This window comes from Haemorhous mexicanus, chromosome Z, assembly GCF_027477595.1.
Source record: "Haemorhous mexicanus isolate bHaeMex1 chromosome Z, bHaeMex1.pri, whole genome shotgun sequence".
Classification (NCBI taxonomy): domain Eukaryota; kingdom Metazoa; phylum Chordata; class Aves; order Passeriformes; family Fringillidae; genus Haemorhous; species Haemorhous mexicanus.
The window spans coordinates 68,665,174-68,686,133 of NC_082381.1; the positions used below are offsets into that span (position 1 = coordinate 68,665,174).

The 20,960-nt window shown below is 36.7% G+C and overlaps 1 protein-coding gene across 1 annotated transcript in view; it reads right to left on the reverse strand.

Moving 5' to 3' along the window:
• Positions 1-235: 235 nt before the first annotated feature.
• The window catches only part of NLN (neurolysin), a 36,719-nt gene continuing 15,994 nt past the window's right edge, over positions 236-20,960 (reverse strand). The window contains exons 4-13 of the mRNA XM_059836675.1: positions 19,228-19,335; positions 16,934-17,036; positions 16,072-16,232; positions 14,689-14,824; positions 12,255-12,621; positions 10,682-10,883; positions 6,801-6,987; positions 5,640-5,768; positions 5,021-5,157; positions 236-766 (exon numbers count right to left, since the gene is read on the reverse strand). Of these exons, the coding sequence (XP_059692658.1) occupies positions 632-766; positions 5,021-5,157; positions 5,640-5,768; positions 6,801-6,987; positions 10,682-10,883; positions 12,255-12,621; positions 14,689-14,824; positions 16,072-16,232; positions 16,934-17,036; positions 19,228-19,335 (1,665 nt within the window). The 3' untranslated portion in view covers positions 236-631. The remainder of the gene's footprint in view (positions 767-5,020; positions 5,158-5,639; positions 5,769-6,800; positions 6,988-10,681; positions 10,884-12,254; positions 12,622-14,688; positions 14,825-16,071; positions 16,233-16,933; positions 17,037-19,227; positions 19,336-20,960) is intronic.

Below are 20,960 nucleotides of genomic sequence, written 5' to 3' on the forward strand. Positions count from 1 at the left end.
TTTTTTCCTTTTTAGTTATACTTTGTAGTATATAAATGGTACAAAAATTTAACACACATCAGAATTAGGTCTAAAAGTATCACACAAACATCTCTGCTGTGAAGGTATCTGGGGCAGGTTCTCAGCCTTGAAATTGGTCAGGCAGCTGGACTGAATTCAAACAATGACAAAATCAAACACACTTCCTATCTATCAGAGACACTGGTGAACCATCAATACAATAGAAAATAGAGAATAAGAATGAATATGTTTCCTTTATTGCTGGTTGTATTCTTTTTATCCCCTTCAGTTTTAAAATTAACTCACAAGACATAATTTAAGTGCATCTCTTAAAAGAAAAACATGGCATTAACTCCTCATGTTGATTAGTATTAATATTATTCCATAAAAAATTTTAAAAATTACCATCCAATTTCCTCAGCTTCTCCATATCAGAGAATTTTTTCTCCCAGATGCTGAATTTTGTAGTCCTATGAAGTTTTGTTTTAAAAGTCACATTTTTATTTATACAATTTTAAAAATCATCAAAAATGACCTAGTTTTCCTAGAGTGATACATGGTTAAAATGTGAAATACACTGACATTTCCAGCTGATTCCATACTTATATGTCATTACCAAAGAATCATAGCTTCACTGAACACGTAATCCCTTACTCAATAGAAAAGCTCTCTGGCTTGGTTTACGCTCCAAGAAATTTTGTAGCATATCCATTCCATCCAAAGATCCTCCAGGTTTCAAAATGAGGTTTCTGTATTTCATCCCGGCCTGACAGAAGGAAAAGCAGAATGTTAGTACTTCTTATCTTGCCCACTGCCCCCTTTTCTGTATTTGTTGCATATATAAATATCTATTCATGATAAAACAACTTTCCTCCTTACAGATTTTCGTAACACCAAATTAGGATATACCAGAATATGTCACAAGTATAATTTAGATCTCCTGGAAGAACTCAGGAGAGCAGAAATTTGACCAGTTCTAAAGAAATTATTTTTCTTGTGGTTTTACACTGGTTTTGAAGCTATAATCACAACTTGTCTGAAGACATTCTATAAAGCATAACAAACACAACCTCCTCAAAATCTTCAGTGAAGGATTACTCCTGTGACTGACAGGATGTTGTGTTCCCTCTTCCTGCCTTTCTCTAACTGATGATGTCTCTTTCTTTAACCTCTGTTTGGATAACACAGATGATACTTCAGAGATAAGACAGGCAACAGCATTGTGGAACAGCATGGCACTCACACCCATATAATATACATAGTTGTACATATACATACAAACATATCTAATACTATAGTATCTTAGAGAAAATGACGCTTAACTCAGATTTTATTTAAGGAAGAAGCATTATTGCTGAAGCAAGAATGGATTCCTTTAAAAAAATTAATGAAGTTTCTGAGAAAACAAGTAATGAGGAGTTTCTTAACAAAAAATTGTATTTTAAGGAACGTATATATCTGGAGAATTCTGGGCTTCTGAGATGTGAGTACAAATGAGAAAATGTTATTTTGCATGTGCATTTCCCAAATGCTTCTGATATTGAAGAAGACAATGTTCTTCCTTTTAAGCAGCATGTATATCTACATCCACACTTCTCCCACAATTCAACAAGAATACATTGCTTTCTCATTACTTGTTGGGGGTTAGGATTTTTCCTTTTATTTCTACCTCTCATGGAATTTTGTCCCATGTGTTGCTAGGAAACAATAACTACCAATACTTAAGAAAACAAAAGATGTTGCTGTGAGTCACAACAATCCATTGAAATGGCCCTGGCTGGGGGTGGGTTAGATCTGTCAAAACAGAGAAAAGGTGAGGGGGCCCCGGAGGTTTGGGGCTGGGCTTTTGGTCAGTCTGGTTTCTGGGGTCGTGGGAGAAGGGAGCTGTTTGCTGTTTTCCCTGCCGCCTGACCATTTTGAGCTGAAACACTAAGACTGGCTCCCGCCAGACCCTCTGCCCACCTCGTGCTGCCACAGCCACTCCTGCGTGGTGAACTCTGAGATCCCTGCCTGCTGCAGTTTTCCTGCACTGCAAGTCTGTTTAATTTTTTTTTTTTTTGTTTCTCAGCTGTTTGGTGGGTGTGGTCTGGAGCCAATGTGTGGGGTGTCCCCTTATGGGCCACCTCTGCACGGGAGCTCAGTAATCGCGACCAGCAGCTGCTCATGACTCCTCGTCTCGGCCAAGCCGCCATGACCGTGCGGTCCCCGACCCCGCAGCACAGCGCCCCCTGCAGCCGCGGGGGAATCACCGCACCCCCTGCCCAGCCGGGAGTCAGCAGCGCCCCTGCTGGCTGTGACCGGAACTGCACCGAAGGGGAAATGGGTCAAACCGCAGGGAGGAGACTCCATTGGGTTCTCTGGCTTGTTTGTTGTTATTGTTTGTTTGCCTTGTTATACACATACATACCAGTAAAGAACTGTTATTCCTTTTCCACATCTTTGCCTGAAAAACCCTAATTTCAAATTTACAATAATTTGGAGAGATGGGGGTCATATTCTCCATACCAAGGGAGGTTCCTGCCTTCCTTGGTGGACACCTGTCTTTCAAACCAAGACATGACTGTACTGTAAAAACAGGTAAAGGTGTTTTTAAGTGATAGGCTTCCACGACTTAATTGAGGTACCATTTGCATTGTCTGAATTACAGCTGGAAAAATCTAAAATAAAACAAGTTAAAAAAAAAATTTACTGAAGTGTTATTCACACTTCACTATTTTTGTTTGCTGAATATCAGCAAAAAATGAATATATTGTTCCTTATAGTTTACAACTATTTTTGAGTAGACTTGAGTCTTTGCTGTTGTCCCTTCAGAGCCAGAATACTGCTCAGTTTGAGGGAGAACAGAGGTTAGTTAGATAACGTGCAAGAATTGAGGAGGTTGGCTACCAATAAAGGTAGAGTTAATTGTTTGCGGAAGAACTTTAATACATTCAAACTCTGAAATTAGACTGTACAACTGTTGCTTAAAACAGAAGAAGAGGTTTAATTAAAAAAGAAAGAAGTAAGCCAAATTTCTATAAGGCCTAGTCATAATACCTTAACCATTTTCCTTTTCTCCTGTTCAGAAGACTAGTCTAAATCTAGATATAATGAAGTACAAGTAACTACAAAAAACATACTGGTATCTAGCATTTGTTTATAAAAAATTGTCCCATCCTGTGGGATGCTATCACACTTATTTGGGTTAAAAGATAACTAATTTTAAAATACAGCATTGAAGACGGAGAGAAAAAATCTCTACAGCTATCCCCAAAGTTATATCAGCATTCACACAAAGTGTGTGCTCATATGCCAGACAGCAAGTGACACACATAAATAATCATCTTTCTGCCTCACTTTTTAGCCTGGATAACAGGCTTCACAATAAAAGAGGAAATAGCTGTTTTTCAGCTGTTCCACAAAAATATTCAGTTTTAGCATAATTAATTTATTCTCAAAGTCTCCCATACACAGGCAAAGAAAATAAAAAAATCTCACGAAAAAATCAGAGTAAAAGACATCCCTCAGGAGAAGTAAAGGTAACAGAGCCATTTTGTCAAAGTATAGCTGAGGATTTTGACTATATAGTCACTTAAATCAGACTTTTGGGACTAGAGAGTAAAACTGAAGGAATAAAAGTGTGATGGCACTGGAGGGATATGGGAATGTCAGAACAAAAAATGACACAAAGTTCCACAAGTTTGGCACCAGCACCCTTAACCATCTTTCCCAAATGCTAGCAGTTATAAAAGCCAGCAAGGAAATACCATTTCTAAGATCCATATGAACAACATTCCATTAAAATTTATTTTATTTACTCATTTAACTTGACACTTCTCTACTGCTCTTATTTATGAGTGACAGTATTCCCAATCATTAAGCAGGTATGCTTATTCTCATATGTACCTATCATGAATCCCTATCCCTTTAAGGCCAATCTTAACCTCCAAATCCTATGTCACTTCTCTCAAACTGTGAAGTTGGCTGCTTTTCTTCATAAAACCTCTTTTGGGTTTTGTTGGCCTAACCACTGCCTCAGTTTCACAGTTCTACCCCACCTCAATTCTCTTTCTCCCTTTTCTCCCACAGATGAAAATCTAATCTTGTTTACTGTCTCCATCCTCTAGAGGGATGGACAGTTCTAGAAGTTCTGGTTGCTGTGATAACTACAGGGAAGAAAGAAGGCAAATTCCAGGAGAGGAAAAGGACAGCCATGCATTTTCTACTCTTTCCTTTATTTCTCTCTTGTGTACTTCTATCAAAAGGAAGAATTAGTGCTGGCAGTTGAATCAAGAACACAGTTAGGAAGATCAGGTAACCCGAAAGGTCTTTCCCACGACAGAACTCACCTATCTCATCTGCAGCACCTCAAGTCTAATACTAAAATCTCTGAAAAACATCACTAGAATTGGCAGGACTACTAACCACATCACTAACTATCCTTTTTCTCCATTGGAGGCAGAAGAGGCTGGAGAATTACTCTAGGGAAAAAAGACCCAGTAAATCTAGAACCTCTTAATGATTTGGACTTCAAAACGGACCTGGGATTTAAACTGAAGATGAAACAACTTTCACATTACTCTGTGTTGTGACAGAGAAAGCTCAAAATAAATTCAGTTTTTAAAAAGTAACTGCATAAAAGGACCACATAGTGGAGGTACACAGAATGTAATGGAAATGTAAAAGAAACAGAGCACCACTATCATACAGGTTTCACAGCAGACAAATATGCATCTACTCTTGCAATGGAAAAATGATTTTTCATTCAGAGGAAGGCATTAGACAAGGCAACACAATTTCTCAAAAGTACTACAGTATTAAATATATGGTGATGTAAGACTTGCATTAAAATTCAAGTGTTCTTGGAAATTTCAGGATGCTTTTCTTAAAGTTACTTTTACACCTTTTTTGTTGTTGATCTGAACTTGACAAGTACAGAAGTATACTTGAGACATTATACTTAGGCATCATGATGGCAATAAATGTGGTTTCAGAGACAAAGTGCAACAGAAGAGTTTATCAAAAAGTATTCATCACCTACCTTTGGATTCATTATTCCTTCTTGCTTAAAGCAGCTATAAAAGATATCCATGGAAAACACTTCACTCCACAGGTATCCATAGTACTGACCATCATAACCACCTGCCAAATGTCCAAAAGTTGCCGGCATGTTTGTTCCTTGAAAAGTAGATTAACATCAAGTTATTGAAATCAAATTCAGTTATTTCTTTGATGCATACAGTACTTCAACAATAAAAAGGAATTTATATCAACTACTTTGAAACTTTTAGCATAAAGGGTCTGAGTATGCCTCAAATTATTGAATATAGTCTGTTGCTAACAAAGGAAACTCGATTTCCCATTTTAGGCTGCTTGTACATCCAAAACAGATGTGACAGAACACCTAAAGTGGAATTCACATCATGTCACTCTAAAATATATCCTGCAAAAGGCTAAGTTTTAAAAAACTTACCTTCAGAATCTTCCTTCAGAAGAGAGAATTAAGATCATCCTAAATTTAAAAGTAATTATTTCAGCTTCATAAAGTAGATTATTCCATAAACAGCCCTGATTTTTGTATGCCGGGCATTACTGAGAAAGAAAGGCACGTTAAATTGAACAATTTGGGCATGCTGTATAAAAGCTTCATATTGACATACCTGGGGTGGCAGGAATTCCTAGAATCTCCATACAGTATTTAGCATATTCATCTGCTGGGTCAACAGACAGCTTTGTATGCAGTGCCTGGTCAACTTTGCTCAAAACAATCTGACGGAGGGTTAGAAGGCCTAATTGGGTAAAAACATTTAATTAACCAGCATCAAAATAGCTGGACTTTCGTTTGCATCTTTCCTTCAAAGATCTCAACATGCATACTAATTTGGAGTTATATAATCTCCATCTGAATTACTCCACTTAAAAAGAGTTGAGAAGCATAGTTTTAGTAAAGGAATTATCATGCTGAGCCCCCTCTTTTGAACATTACTTTCCTCATAGATCAAAACTAAAATAAAGCAGATATTTTAAAAGCAAACTTTATTTTAGCTGTTTTTAAGAAGCTACAAGATATGAACCTTTACTCAGACAAAATGTTTATGCAGCTAGAGTCTGTGCAAGCCACAAGGACAAAGACTTCTTGTTCAGGATAGGAAAGCAGTACAAAATAAACAGAAGTAGCTTAGGGATGAATTGGTAGCATAAATGGAAAGCTCTGATTACCAGAATAAAGAGGTGAGAGTGACAGGATAATAATGACATGATAGGTAATGATGTGTGATTACAGTCTTAGTTTGTAGATATCTATAAAGTCTACAACAATGCTGTCTGGGATATGTTATGTCTGTTCAGTAAATCTGCAAGTAACTTTCATATCTGTTAAGCGTCGCATGCAAATCAAATGTAGAAGATGCATGCAAATCAAGGGCAGACGATACATGTAAGTATGCTGCGTCTTGCACAGCGCCTGTTCTGGAGTACAAAAAACCACAAAAGCCACACCTGAGTACACCAGACTACCCTCCTTCACCTACCGCACACACCACCAATTTTAAACAAAAAAAGTTTACAGGTAAAAATTTACATGGATAGGAAAGGTAATTTAGTCCTGGAGGTGGCCTGGAAAGTCAGAGCTGCTACTGTTCCTGTAAGGAATTCAATCTGTCATCATAGCCTTTTTTAGTGGGGTGCCCACACAAATAAACCCAAAAAAGACAGTGGTAAGTGTACACAAAGAAAAAATTTATTAGGCTTCTAATGTTTGTCAGCTTTTTAAATTACACACTTTTATACATATTCTGTGGGGAGAAAATGCAGAGAGATACCTGTATTAGCAAGTCTAGAGGCAGCAAGTTTCTCCAGGAGAGTGTCTCCAACATGGGTTGCATCTTTATAATGTCTTGACATCTGTTGTAGTGGCTCTTTTTCCCACACCCAGTTCTCAAACATTTGTGAAGGTACCTCTACAAAGTCTGTTTCCACATTAGTTCCACTAAACCTTGCAAAATCAGTCTAGAAAAAAACCCCACCATTTAATTAAATTAAAATAGAAGCCAAGAATTTTAGCAGAATATAATATATCAGATGTCAAAATTTCAGTTTAAATCACAGGAAAAGGAATAATTTGAACAGACCAATAATAATAATAATAGTAATAATTTAAAAATGAAATTTAAAGAAAGGAGGAAAAAAATCAGACATAAGACTATTATCAAGGAGCAGAGTACTCAGTAGTTATATACTGCATTATCTACTGGTACAGAACAGTACTTCAATTTTTTTAGTATTATTGATTTTAACCTTTATAGTTATGACAGCAATACAAATGTTTTCATGCTGTACTGTGACAATGATATAATTTGTAAATTATTATTGATTTTCGTTGTATTACCCCAAAGTAAAATAATAAACTCCAACTATGCACTTTAAAAAGTTTATTGTATTGCAGTCTACAACATTGACTCACAGACTTTACTGAACCAACTTATTCTACTAAGCTTTGCCCTATTTCTAGCAACCTTATCCACAAAAAGTTTTCAAATCTGACACTTTGATAAAAGCATCTTCTGAAAGCCAAACACACTAGAATTTTTTTTTAATTTTAGTATCAGCAATAGATTCATGTTTAAGAAACTCCTCCAATACCAATTTTGAAAGAAAAGTTTGTACAATTAAGAATCTCCACTAAAATATATTCTAAATCCAAATATTTCTAAGAAGTCACCTCAGAAAGACAGTTGTTCAAATACTCAGAAATTATTTAGCTTCATAGAATCATAGCATCATAAAGGTTGGAAAATACTTTTAAGATTATCAAGTACAACCACCAACCCAGCATCACCACCTGTTCAGCATTAAGCTGTTAACCTATGTCCTTAAGTACCATATCCACACATTTTTTGAATCTTCCAGGGATGTTGACTCCACCATTTCCCTAGGCAAAGCACTTCAAAGATTTACAACTCTTTCAGAGAAAAAAAAATTTACTAATATCCAATCTAAACCTTTCCAGGCGCAACTTTAGCCATTCCCTCTTGTCCTGTCTTTGATTGCCTGGGAAAAGAAGCTGGCCCCCACCTGGCTACAGCCTCTTTTCAGGCAGTTGTAAAGAGCAATAAGGTCCCCCTGAGGCTCCTCTCCTCCAGGCTTAACATCCTCAGCTCCCTCAGCTGCTCCTCACAGGACTTGTGCTCCAGACCCTGCCCCAGTTCTGTCACCCTTCTCTGGACTCACTCCAGCACCTCATAGTCCTTCCTGATATGAGGGCCTAGAACCTGGCACAGGATTTGGGGTGTGCCCTCACCAGTGCCCAGCACAGGGGGACAGTCCCAGCCCTGCTCCTGCTGGCCACACCATGGCTGATCCAGGCCAGGATGCCATTGGCCTTCTTGGCCACCTGGGCACACCCTGGCTCATGTTCAGCTGCTGTCACCAGCACCCCCAGCTCCTTTCCAGCCACTCTGCCCCAGCCTGTGGAGCTGCCTGGGGTTGTTGTGACCAAGGGCAGGACCCAGCATTGAGCCCTGTTGAATCTCACACCATTGGCCCCAGCCATGATCCAGCCTGCCCAGATCCTTCTGCAGAGCCTTCCTAAAATCACTCCACCCTTGTCTTGTAACAAGTCTACCTCCTCTTGCCAGCCCAATTTTATTTTTTTTCCTTCTCATCAACATATTAACAAAACATTTTAAGTGCAAAAAGAAAAAGAATTCCTGTTGTCCTCTCTAAGAGGATGTTGATATCCTTGCAGTCCATCATCTGCTGGGAAATAGATCCTTACAGGATTACAGGCTTTTGAATTTAGTTTCTTGCAGAGTTACCAAAAAAAGCATGTATAATACAGGACATAACCTTGAACTGACATCTGTATCACATGTATGTGTCTTTCCCTCAGGTCTTCAGAAGAACAACACAAAAAGAGTAAAACTTTCCTCTACTCTTGCAGGCTGCTCAAATCCAGAGTTGTAGGCTGGCCCTTCTGACTGTCCTTGCTGAATAGCAGCTCTGAAGAAAAGCTAGGAAGCACCAGCTTCAGGGAAGAAATAATGATAGAAATGGCTAGAGCAAAAAGCAAGTGGTCTTCAGATATCTTCATTTACCCACACCCAAGTGCACTACACTATCAAAAAAAATCAAGACATTTGGTACTTCAAGAGCACTCCCTGAACAACACCAACAAATTCCCTCCCTGCCCTGATCTAACTCTCCAACAGTATATCTCACTTTTCCAGTATGTTACATAATCAAACCTCTACCAGCAGCTCACAAACCCCTCCCAGTCTCATCCTTGTGTAGCATTTAACTGCAAAGTTTTATCATGCTTAAACAAATCATCATATGAAACAAGACAGTGCTTTGTACACACAAATTCCAGAGGACAGGATGTTCTTGTGTGGGACTTGCAAGTTTGCACACAAGAACAAGTGTGCAGATACTTATTTACATACAATACAGGAGAAGTGAGCATGGCAGCTGGGCACACAGAAAACACCAGAGCAGTGCCAGACAGACAACTGGAAAGCAGGCCTCTGATCTTTGTGCAATTCCAGAGCAATTCAAGTACATATGCATTGGAATTGTTAGCTTTGGCTGCCCTGAAAGGACTCCAAAACAGAGGCACATCCTCACTGGCTGTCAAAATGTTGCAGACAGTTTTGTACTGTTTTATACCAATGCCAAATGAGTTACACTTACAAACACCTTCTATATTGCCTAGGTTTTATTCCACAGTTTTTGATATCAGAAACACCTATCACAGGGTTGATAAAATAATAATTATATTTCTATCTTTAAGATGATTTAAAAAATCTAAGCAATTATTAACTCTGGATTTAATATATGGATTTCTGTGATGACATTGTTTCTTTATTCTGCAGTACCAGTCTCTATGATCATGGTCAAGAATTAAAATCTAATGTAGGTAATTTTTCCTTGACTTTATTATTTTGTATTTGTTTAAACAGAAAACAAATGAAGTGCTACATAAAATCTGAGTTTGTAATTAACTATGTGAATTTTTTGGCACTCATCTCTTTCTGCAATATAAAATTTTCATTAGGGGAATAATAAATTTATCATCTGGCAGTATCAATTTTACATATAAGTAAAAATATAACCAGAAATTTTACAACTTTATTGGTACCTTGATGGAAAATCTGAAACTACCTTCAGTTTTTTCTGGTCACTGCAATAAACCTAACCTGTCAGACAGAAAAAATAAAATAGCTTAGGCAAGACCTGCTTTATGCTTGTGACGTCAAGTGTGATAGGTCTCAACAGTACTAAATGCCAAAATGCTGCAGATCAACTAGCTTCAGAAATTATTTTTATTCCTAGGTACAGCAGCATTGTTTTGTTTCTAATGCCATACATCTACAAAACTAGAAGTAATGAAAAACTGTCTGAACAAAGCCATGACCAAGCATCTTCTTCACTTTACCTGCACCTGTGATGAGTGAATAGATTCCTGCATGATGCAAATGCAAAAGTACATGTTCGTAAAAAATGGTTTTCATAAAAAGGTGTATTTATTGCTTCAGTTTTAAATAAATATCAAAACTAAAACCAACCTGAGGCTTCAAAAAAATAACCATAACTCTGCATACGTGCTTTACTAAAACTAGAAACCCCCAAAACAGAACTATACCTTGCTTTGAGATAGTTGAAAAAGAAATAAGTCTTACACTGGAGTAGAAACGTCACTAACCTGTGCACATATCTGATGCATTACGTGACCAAATTCATGGAAGTAAGTCTTTACTTCATCATGTCGCAGCAACGATGGTCGATCCGATGCTGGCTTTGTGAAGTTGGTTACCAGAGCAGCTACAGACATCAATCTGCTGCCATCAGAGAGAAGACAGCCGGGTTGTAGACCAAAGCAGGCTGCATGCCCATACTTTCCCTCTCTGCGTAAGAAAATACATCAGATACTATCTTCAAACCACAAGCCTGCTCACCAGAATGGTGAAGCCTGTTTAAGAACAGGGACAATCAGTCAGTGTCTCTACACAAAGTTTTACACAAAAAATGTACATATTTTCATGACTTTTAAGACTCAATAAGTTAAGAGCACAACGGGAAAAAAGCCACTTCTACTCTCATACTGAAATCACAACATTTCAAGATTTCCAGCAGCATTTAAAAGAATCTGTTTTTCACTGAAAAGCTGAAAGCATATACACTTGAGATGCCAGTTGTGTTTTAAACTGCTACTGCAACAGGAAGAACTAGGTTCTGTTCACAGATGCAATTTTTTTTTTTATTACAGGAGATAAAAGAATACAGGAAACAGCATTTTCACTGTGATGCAAGTTTAAAGAAAAACTGTTTTGAAAATTTTGCCCTAAACTATTACTCAGATTAAGTCAGAGGAGTCTTATTGACACATTCCCTCAGCAATTTGCATGATATACATAAAGGCGAAAGCAGGCAAACAGGTGAAGGAGATAGGTATGTTACCCTAAAAAGAAAAATTTATGTACTACTATATGTATTGAGTAACCTAATTTTCTTAGGCCAGAAAACCTTAAATCAACTTACGTTAAAAAGAATGCCAGCAAATTTATCACATGATAAATACTAATCTAAAAAACCCTACACAAGCAAAAAAAAAAATAAAACCGAGTGACAAGTAGCCAAAAAGGACTAGCCTAGAATAAATTCTGTCAAAGCAGTCTAGTCTCCTAATCTTTGACAAAACACAGATGATACTGTAAATAGCTACAAAAGACAGCGGGAGAGCTACAGAGATCAACATGGAAGTAAATATGAATGTGCGCTCAACACCAATCAATTCTTGATATTGATCTATTTGATTCAGCAGTCTGGACAAGAGGGTAGAAAATACACATAAAGTGTAAAGAGGAACAAGGAGAAACTAGGAACTCTTAGCAGACAGAAATATAATTGATCTGAGCAACAAACTGCAGTAACACTTCAACAGAAATGAAAACTAAAACCCAGTAGTAGGCTAGGAAGGAGAAAAGTTCATAGATGCAAAAAATTATGGACAACTGACTAGAGAGCAGTACTACCAAAAATATGAAGGAAGTAGCAATGCCTCATAAAAATGAATATAAGGAAGAAATATGGAAGTACTTTAAAAAAAGTGTAAAAAAATATGAATACAGTCCAGAGGACAACTTAATGAACACAGTACTAATCTTGTCAGTGGAACAAATATTTACTTCCAAATGGATTTAATTTTAATTAAACAAGCAGCAATCCATTAAGACAAATTCCAATTTAAACATGTAAGCAAAACACCGAGTCATTACCTGGGGTAAAGATCCAAATAGAACTGCCCTAGCATTTCTCCTGTTAATTTATCCTTTACTGTATAAAGAGTAACACTGTTATGCCAAACATGAGCACTTTCTATTTGCTCAAATTCAAGTCCCAGCAGCTTCTGGTAAATATTCAGTAAGCCTTCTGTAACAGCCTCAATTGGGAAGTATTCCTTCAGTTTTTCCTGATCTATGGAGTACTTCAGCTCTTCAGTTTTGCTCATATAATAATGAAGATCCCATGCATTGATTCTTCCATCATAATCAAAATTTCTTTCTTTACATTCCTTTTTCTTCAGCTCTAGAATGAATTGTCTTTCTTCCTCAACCAAAGGCTTTAGCTTTTTACTCAAATCATCTGAAAGAAAGATTGGCTTAGAGTCAACTTCCATGTTCCTTAACTATTCCTATAAAATGCACTCAACATTTCAAGTACATACTCCAGAAGTGGGCGTTTCCCATTCATTCACCAATAACAAGCAACATCTGCTTTCTTGACCTAAATGCGATAAATGATACAGCAGATTCCATGTAGGCCAAAGAGTAGTGTGAAGGGTTTAGGTGAATTTAGACTTTTCCCAAAACATCATAAACTAAAAGTAATGCAAGATACTTATGCTTGAATCCTTTGATTTTACATCACGTAATCTCAGTATTCCTCATACATTTCTTCAGCAATAGGCAAAGACTAGAACTATTGTTAGTTACTGGAAGGAAGAGCAATACAAAATTCTACCTATATACTAAATACTTCTAGCTAAAATCCTATAAAAAATCCAAGAAATCTTGCCTATAGGATGTCTGGCTTCTACACTAGCAAAGCTTCTGGATATTAACGTCTATGATTCAAATTATTTCCAATATACTTTCCTTGGCAGAGGACATATTGAATAAAATATTTAAGCTTACTGACACTTCCATACAGTACATTCTGAACTTATTCTCTTGTAAGTGTTTCTGGTTTATCAGAAACTTTTTTCTTCATTAAGAATTCACACTAATGTTCATGGTTGATATCTACAGTATAAAATTTGGGAATTGCCATTCCAGCTTCTAGGAAGGCTGTAACACGCTAAATGCATTTTCATGATTGAAATACTGTTTGCAACTTGTACTGTACTTAATTCAGAATATATCATAGGAGAGAATGCTCTTCTTCCTAGATATAAGATCAGCTTATGAACATTTGATTTAAAACATGATTAGACAGGAACAAAGTAGAGCAAAACACACTGCCATGCTTGTAGCTGAGGATATATCAAAAGAACTAAATAAAAAGTGACAATTACTTTGATGCATGTTCTCCCTCTGTGAGAATTACCATGAAGCATGATATGCTAACTTATGTGTGTCAGCTTCAAAATAAATGAATAAACACAGTATTACAATAATATAATGGACAAAGAAAGTCTAAAATACTTCAAGTACACTTAAAACTCCTAACATTTAATAATAAATCAAAATCATGTATTTGTTAATTGTCAAGTATACTGAAAACAGGTATTGCCAAATATGGATCTGATCTCATGAATGAGCATTTCAGGAGAAATGCAACAGAATGATGGGTTTAGAAAGAGGAGCATTTGAACCTCTCTACTGAAGCATAAACACCCCACTACCAGCAAACATACCTCATTTTTGTAATAATTTCTTTGGGGGGATTGCTCACATGATACATCAATATACACTCCTAAGTGGTGTTAGGACACAGTAATAAAGGAACACATACTATTCAGTGCAGCTAAGAGAGAGCAGAGGTTAACTTTACATCCAAGAGTCCACTGATATTGACAGGAGGACTCTAAATTAATTCATAAACTGCTGTGTTTAAAATTTTCAAGATACCTCTGTTTTCCAATCAAATTCCATTACAGGGCTTTTAAATTCCAGATTTAATCCATCACTCCAGATATAATCTTTTAATTCAGCTCATGGAATTTGCATCATCTCATACAGTGAAGTTTTATACTTAAACCAGCTGTACCAGAAAAAGACACCAAGGCTACAGATTCACAAAAAATTGGGAATGAAAAGCTGCAGTCCTGATGCAGTCTCTTGAACTGATAAAACTGCTTAAGCTGCACATGTTACTCTGGTCCTAAATTAGAGTAACTGCATTTTGGGGGAGAGAAAGGTTTCGTCATTTGCTTACAGTGGCTGTCACAAAGAACTTGTGACAGCCAGTGTAAGCAAGTTATTAAACCTTAATATTCTCACAATTTGCCTTGTGCTTCCCGATGTGGAATAACTTCATTTGTGTAGCTATAATCTAAAAAATATATATGCCAGAACAGAGGCAGCAGAGCTCCTTTTCTGGCTAAACATCATGGGTGCTGTGACCCAGTTATGTATTTAAATTCAGCTTGGCTAAGGGGACATGTTACTACATTAAATATACAAATATTGCTTACAAATGTGAACAAACCTAAGAAGGCTGCTACGTTATCTGTGCTCTTGGCAGTGTTTACCTCCAGGACAAAGTTGGCGTGTGTGTTATAGCCAAGAAGCTCTGCTACTTTTGCCCTTAGTGGGAGCAACTGCTGAAGAATTTTTGTGTTCTCCTAAAAAAGAAAGTAGGCAAATTTGTAAAATGAAACCAGAAAACACATGTTAACGAAACAATTATCTCATAATATCTGTAATCCTAAGATATAGAAAATATTTCAAATGAAACACTTTCAGATTAAAATATAATATAACCTTAGTTTAGCTAGTTGGAATACTTCCTCTCAGTGTTTGCAGGTAGCTGGTTTTCTAGCTGACCCGATTCATTACACTCCTTATTATTACAACTTATCTTTTTTATTTAATCAAAATATACACCATTTTCTTTCAGGTTGTGAAGAGCTTATTTCCTTTATCAAACATTTACATGTGAAAGACAATAAGGAAATGGCTGGCAGCAGGCTTAATTGCTTGTTAGTGATGAAGACAGATTGCTAATTATTGTGCCAACGTTCAAAGCTGGTTTGCAAATTTTCCTCCTTTGCCACTCTAACAATAGCAGTCAGAGAAAGATCTGAAACAGAAAACCCTAGAATATGACTTAAATGTCTTACAGAAGCCTCAAGAACCTGAAAACATAACTGTTTAAATCTCTAGTTCTGGAAAAGTGAGATTTGTGGGGGAAAAAATATTAAACAGTAGATTCAAAGACTGTCACACAGTTTTATCAAGAAATCTCTTTATGCATGTTGACTTGCAAAGTGTTCAGTTCCTGATGCCATTTTATCTTGTACTCATCACATTTGCAAGCATTTCAAGCACAAAATCTCAACTCTGCTATTGTTCTCTAATGCATGGTTGGTACAATCGTCTGAATGTCATATGCTCTTTCAATGCTTTTTTATTTTGTACCTGTCTAGTACACGTGCAATCTGTTGATTTCACATTCAATCATCTGTATTTATAATTAAAACCTGTCTTTAAATAACCCCCCTCTATTCTGAAAAATCTCAAAGGACTACAGAAGCCACAATCAGACATCCTTGTCTGTGAGGAAAGTGTCCATAGGCATCTGCAGAACACTGTAGAGAAATTTCACAGAAGATCAAAATTCCACTTCTTTTAACAGAACCACTTGAACATTAAGATATGTACAAATATGCACACAGAAGCAGATTGTCAACTTCTAAGGTCTCAGAAGGATATCAGAATAAATTGGAGCAAGGCACTGTTAAAGATCACGCTGGTAAGTTTTGATTTCAAAATACTCTACAATGTGCAAAGCTCAAACCTAACATTTGAACGTATAGCTCAATTTTTCAACCCTATCACTGCACTGCAGAACAGCCAGTACACAACATACCTCTTTGCATCTTGAGTTAAATGCAGATTCCATTTTTCTCCTGGTTTCTGAAATGCAGCACTTCTTCATAACAGGAAAATAGTGGGGATACTTTAAGGTAACTTTATATTTGTCTTTCTCAGTCTTCTCTAAACTGTTAATAAAGTCATCAGGAAGGCCATCTATAGAACACAATTTAATAAACAATGTTTACCAAAATTATCTACTCCCCTCTGTTTTTGTGAGATTGTTGCATTTGTTTTGCCGCAATCCACTTTGAGATCAGAAATCTCCACAGAAATATACCTCCTTTTTTACAATTTGCTAAGACTTTTTCAAATTCCACCAAGCAAAGCAAATTTGGAAACACCTGAGAGCAAAAGAGGAATACATGTAAGGCCATCAGATAAAAACTGAATACCATAAAAAAAAAAATCTCTGTTATTAGAGCACATTTTATGTGATGTCTTCAGATAACGAATCCCCAAAATCTCTGTCACATGAAATCTCTAGCTTGGTTTAAATTACTGAAGTAGTTAAACTTTATTACAGGACGAAGAAAAGCTTTTCCAATAATTACACAGGAGATTGCTTGATGATAATTGAGAAAAGGAACAGAGTAAAGTTATGCTAAAGGAAGTAGGACCAACATTCTAACTTGATGCAAGACAAAAACCTCAGGAAGCACAAATGTATGAAGACATCATGAACACCTGCAAAAGATAACTTTGAACTGGTTCTGGAGAAGGACTAAAAAGGAAACAGAAAAGACTGGGAAACAGTCAGAATTTCACTTGATCTAACCATCGTGCACAGGGCAAAGATCAGCTAATCCAAAAAACTGGAAGGCTGAAAAAACAGAAACAGAAAGCACCCTACTCACCAAGTTCTTCCTTGGAAAATACAAGAAATGTGCTTTCCTCGTTCAGGTTTTTGTTAAAGTCTATACACAGCTCATTCAATTTTTTCTTCATTGTCTTTATTTCCTGTATTGGGTATAAACTGAACTTAGTGCAAAAACAAAAATCAAAACTGGCAATTTTTATCTTCCACATGAATAACATTTCATTTTTTTCAGATAGGCTCTCTACTAACCAACAGTAAATACCAGGACTGAGCAAATTACACATTGCAGGTAGCATCATACTTCATTCCCTGTCAGTCTTCCTTTTGTGTTTCTTCAGTCCTGAGCAACATTGTGACCAAGGGCTAGCCCTCCAACATTTTAAATTCAGCTTAGAGAGGACTAAAGAGATTAAACAGATTCATTAAACAGTTTCATGTGCTAAAATGAAAATACTTTCTTTTATTTGCTAAATTAAGATTTTACATGTAAAAATAACCACTGAGATCAATGAGAACTAAGGGAGTTAAAAAGCATGCAACCTACTAAAAACCACTCTTTTGGAATTGTACAGGTATGGTATGACAGAAAGAAGAGGATGCTCTCACAAGACAAAAATATTCTAAAATATTGTAAAACCCTGATAGTCATATTTCTGAAACATTTCCCAATATATCTCATATCGAGTTTCTACAATATTGTCAAATTCAAATAACATAGTAGTTACCAGTAAGAGAACACACACCAAATAAAAAACTAAATGTAATTCAACTATTGTTCCCTAAGGAATTTCAAAATACCTTTAGAGGCATCAGTTATATGAAAATATACATCAAACTGCTCTCACTAGCAGAAGGATGTGGATAAAGATTGATTATTTTCTACAAAGGGTTAAGTTTATTCAACAGTCAGAAATTAAGGTCATAATACAGTCAGAAATATCACTCAGAATTTGAAGATAACTATGTTGGCATCTGTAGAATCCCACAAGATAAGAGCTAGTTTGTATGTCTGAAGCACCAATAGCAGGGCGGCTGTGGCACTAACCAAGGACTTTAGGTAACAACAGCCAAGGACTGTTGGCAATAACATGCTGTGAGAAAGGACAAGATGTGACTGGACAAGGGGCCACACAGAGGTAGGACAGCACTTTTCTGGGACAAAGGTCTTAGATCTACCTCCTGGAGATAACCACAGCTCAGTACAGCACAGACAGAGAAATGAGGTGGAGAAGCAGGCCCAGACTGCATGGGGGGAACAAGATCACCAAAGACCCCCAAAGCCCTCTGACCCATTTCTAGAACGGTGTAAAGAACAGACTGTGCATGACAACTAATTAGCATAGAAAGTGCAAAGCTTTTCTCCAGGGCAAGGAAAGCTTGTCTACAAAACAGTACCCCCATCCAGGCCCAGGCAGTGCCCCTAGGACTCTGGACACCTAGGTAGCTGGATTGATGCTGGAGGAATCAATCTCGCTCCCTTTCTTCTTTCTCTCTTCCCCTCGTCAATTAATTTATCTCACTGTATTTTTCTCTTCACTCTATCACTTTTATATAAAACTCACTCCCATGTGCTTATGCTAGGTCAGGGACTCGTGTACCAATTTCCAGACCAAGTACCCAGTTTACTAATAAAAGTTTGTAAGATTTTGCAGACCCCCCCCAATTTTGTTGTTCCTTTCAACCACAAGCATCTATATGAATCTTGGGTTCTCCCTTCCCATTAAGGGTGGGATGCCACAGCATCTCAGATAGAGACAACTTTACTTCCTAATTGTCTGACAATTGCTTTCTAAGTCAGTTTCTCTTAATGAAGAAAAAATCACAGAGCAGGCTGTTTTTTCCTCTAAACAACTTTGATTTTTGTTCAGGACCAAAATCTTAGACACATTTTACACATTTTAAAATTAAGTGAAACTAGTGTAGCTGTGTGTTTACAACAGTTATACATACTTTTGAATAGAAGTGCAGACTCACTAGTAAAATTTTTGAGAGGTCTCTTCCCTAGGAATCTAATTTAGGCACTCTCTACAATTGTAATATATAATACAACTTTTTCAGCTAGGCTTCTTTTAGTCTCAAGGCTACTAAGTGATGCAGACCACCTCTATCTACTGTGTATCATGGATATCTATCAGATTAGTTTAAAAACCTTCAAGTGATTGAAGTTTAAAGGATGAATCTGGAAGTAAGATGAGTTAAGATCAGAGCAGTAATTCAGCAGATCCAAAAAGCACGAAGTTCAAATATACGCTTAGTACACCTAACTAACCAGAAATTTATCCCTTCAACAGTTGGTAACGTTTGCTTTATAAAAAAGTAGTCCATATTTACTTTCTGCACTTCTTTAGGAAGATGGAGTCCGTTTCTTCTCCCCACTTGAACAGATTTCTCCAGATATCGCTTTGTTTCAGGCTTTACATTTTCAAGATCACAGGTTTGCTGAAATGACAGTACAGAATAATTGAATTTATAATACATTTTAAGAACTATACCAAGCATTATATGGGTTTCAACAGTTTTTCTTGAAAACACTGTCTTATTAAAAAAGGGAACATCCTGGATTTTAATGTGAAGAACTCCCCCAAAACAGTTACCTTGCACAAAAATATTCTTATATTCATATAGAATGTTTTTAAAATAATATTCTTTTACCAAATGTCTCAGCAAATTTACATGCTGTCATAATGGCAAGTCCTTTCAGTTTACAGTACAGTGCACTTAAGCTTTTTCTGTAGAGATAGCTTTCTTTTACATAGTTGAAGAAAATCAGTGCTATAACACTGTACCCTAAAAGTCTGAGGGATTGAAGAAAAACCCCAAAAGATTAAAAGTGTCACTTTGGAATATCAGATGGCATAAAATTTGAGCATATTTGTCTTCTCCAGAACCAAGCTGTCAGTGACAAAAATAAAACAGTATCACAGAAAATTCTGAGTTGGAAGGGATCCACAAGGACCATCATCTTGAATGTACTACACACATGAAATTTTGGGACTCTCAGAACTTTTAGAATTGTCCTGGTTGATGATTTTATATACCATTTCATAGCTGTTTTGGAGAACCTTGCTAATTTATTCCAGGAAGAAATCTTCAGACAGAGTAAGAAACAAAACCAACTCAGAATTCCGGGAACAAAACCTGAAGCAGCTCTTTACATCAGGCTCACCTGAGGGCATATGGGTGGAGCAGACTGGCAACATTCTTAAGCCTGCCTCTACTAGTCAGTATGCGCACATGTTAGGAGTTACAAGATTTGAAATTACAGTTTCACTACCAAATTCACCTTTATTCCAAGTTTCAAACCTCAAAATACAAGTTTTTCAAAGAATAAAATATGGAGCATATTTAACAACATAATTTTATGCAGAAATTTTCCCCCCTAATGTGTGGGGAAAAGAGAGTGACTACTATATTAACATTTTCTTGAATTAAATGTAAAAACATCAGTCATTTAACTCCACCAACAGCTCTTAAATTAAGCATAATTTAGAAGGAATACTGTTGTTAACTTAGAAAACTTTAGACCCCATTAAGAGGAGCTAAAACATTCTGCATGTCCCTGAGGTCAAGCAGATTTGCTCACCTCTTAGTATGCTGTGTTATAAATAACATGGAAGTGTGAGGGCCCTCATTCTCTTCATCCCAATACAATCTGGCCCCCTGAAGAATCATGAAAATAAATTAATCTACCTGAATTATTAAATCACCAGTGAGGCCATGAAAAGCCTGATATAATCCAACTGTTTACTGCTTTTTTGAATTGGCGAAATAATTTCAGCCGAAATCTGAATTCTGTTTGTGGAAGTTCTTTATTCATGTGTTCCTGGAGCCTGACTTTTTAACTGAGAGTTTCTAACAAGAGGAAGTGTTAGAAATTTAGAAAAAATTAACAAGAACTTTATGATTTGGAAATATGAATATTTGACCAGTCTGGCACTACTGGAAATTTCATGTTTGTTTGAAAGCAAAACTCTTACTAGTTTAACAGTTATTAGAAGTGGATATATAGTCAGAAATTGCATCTCTGGCAAACTAATGCTAAAACATGCTTGCATGCTGCAGTT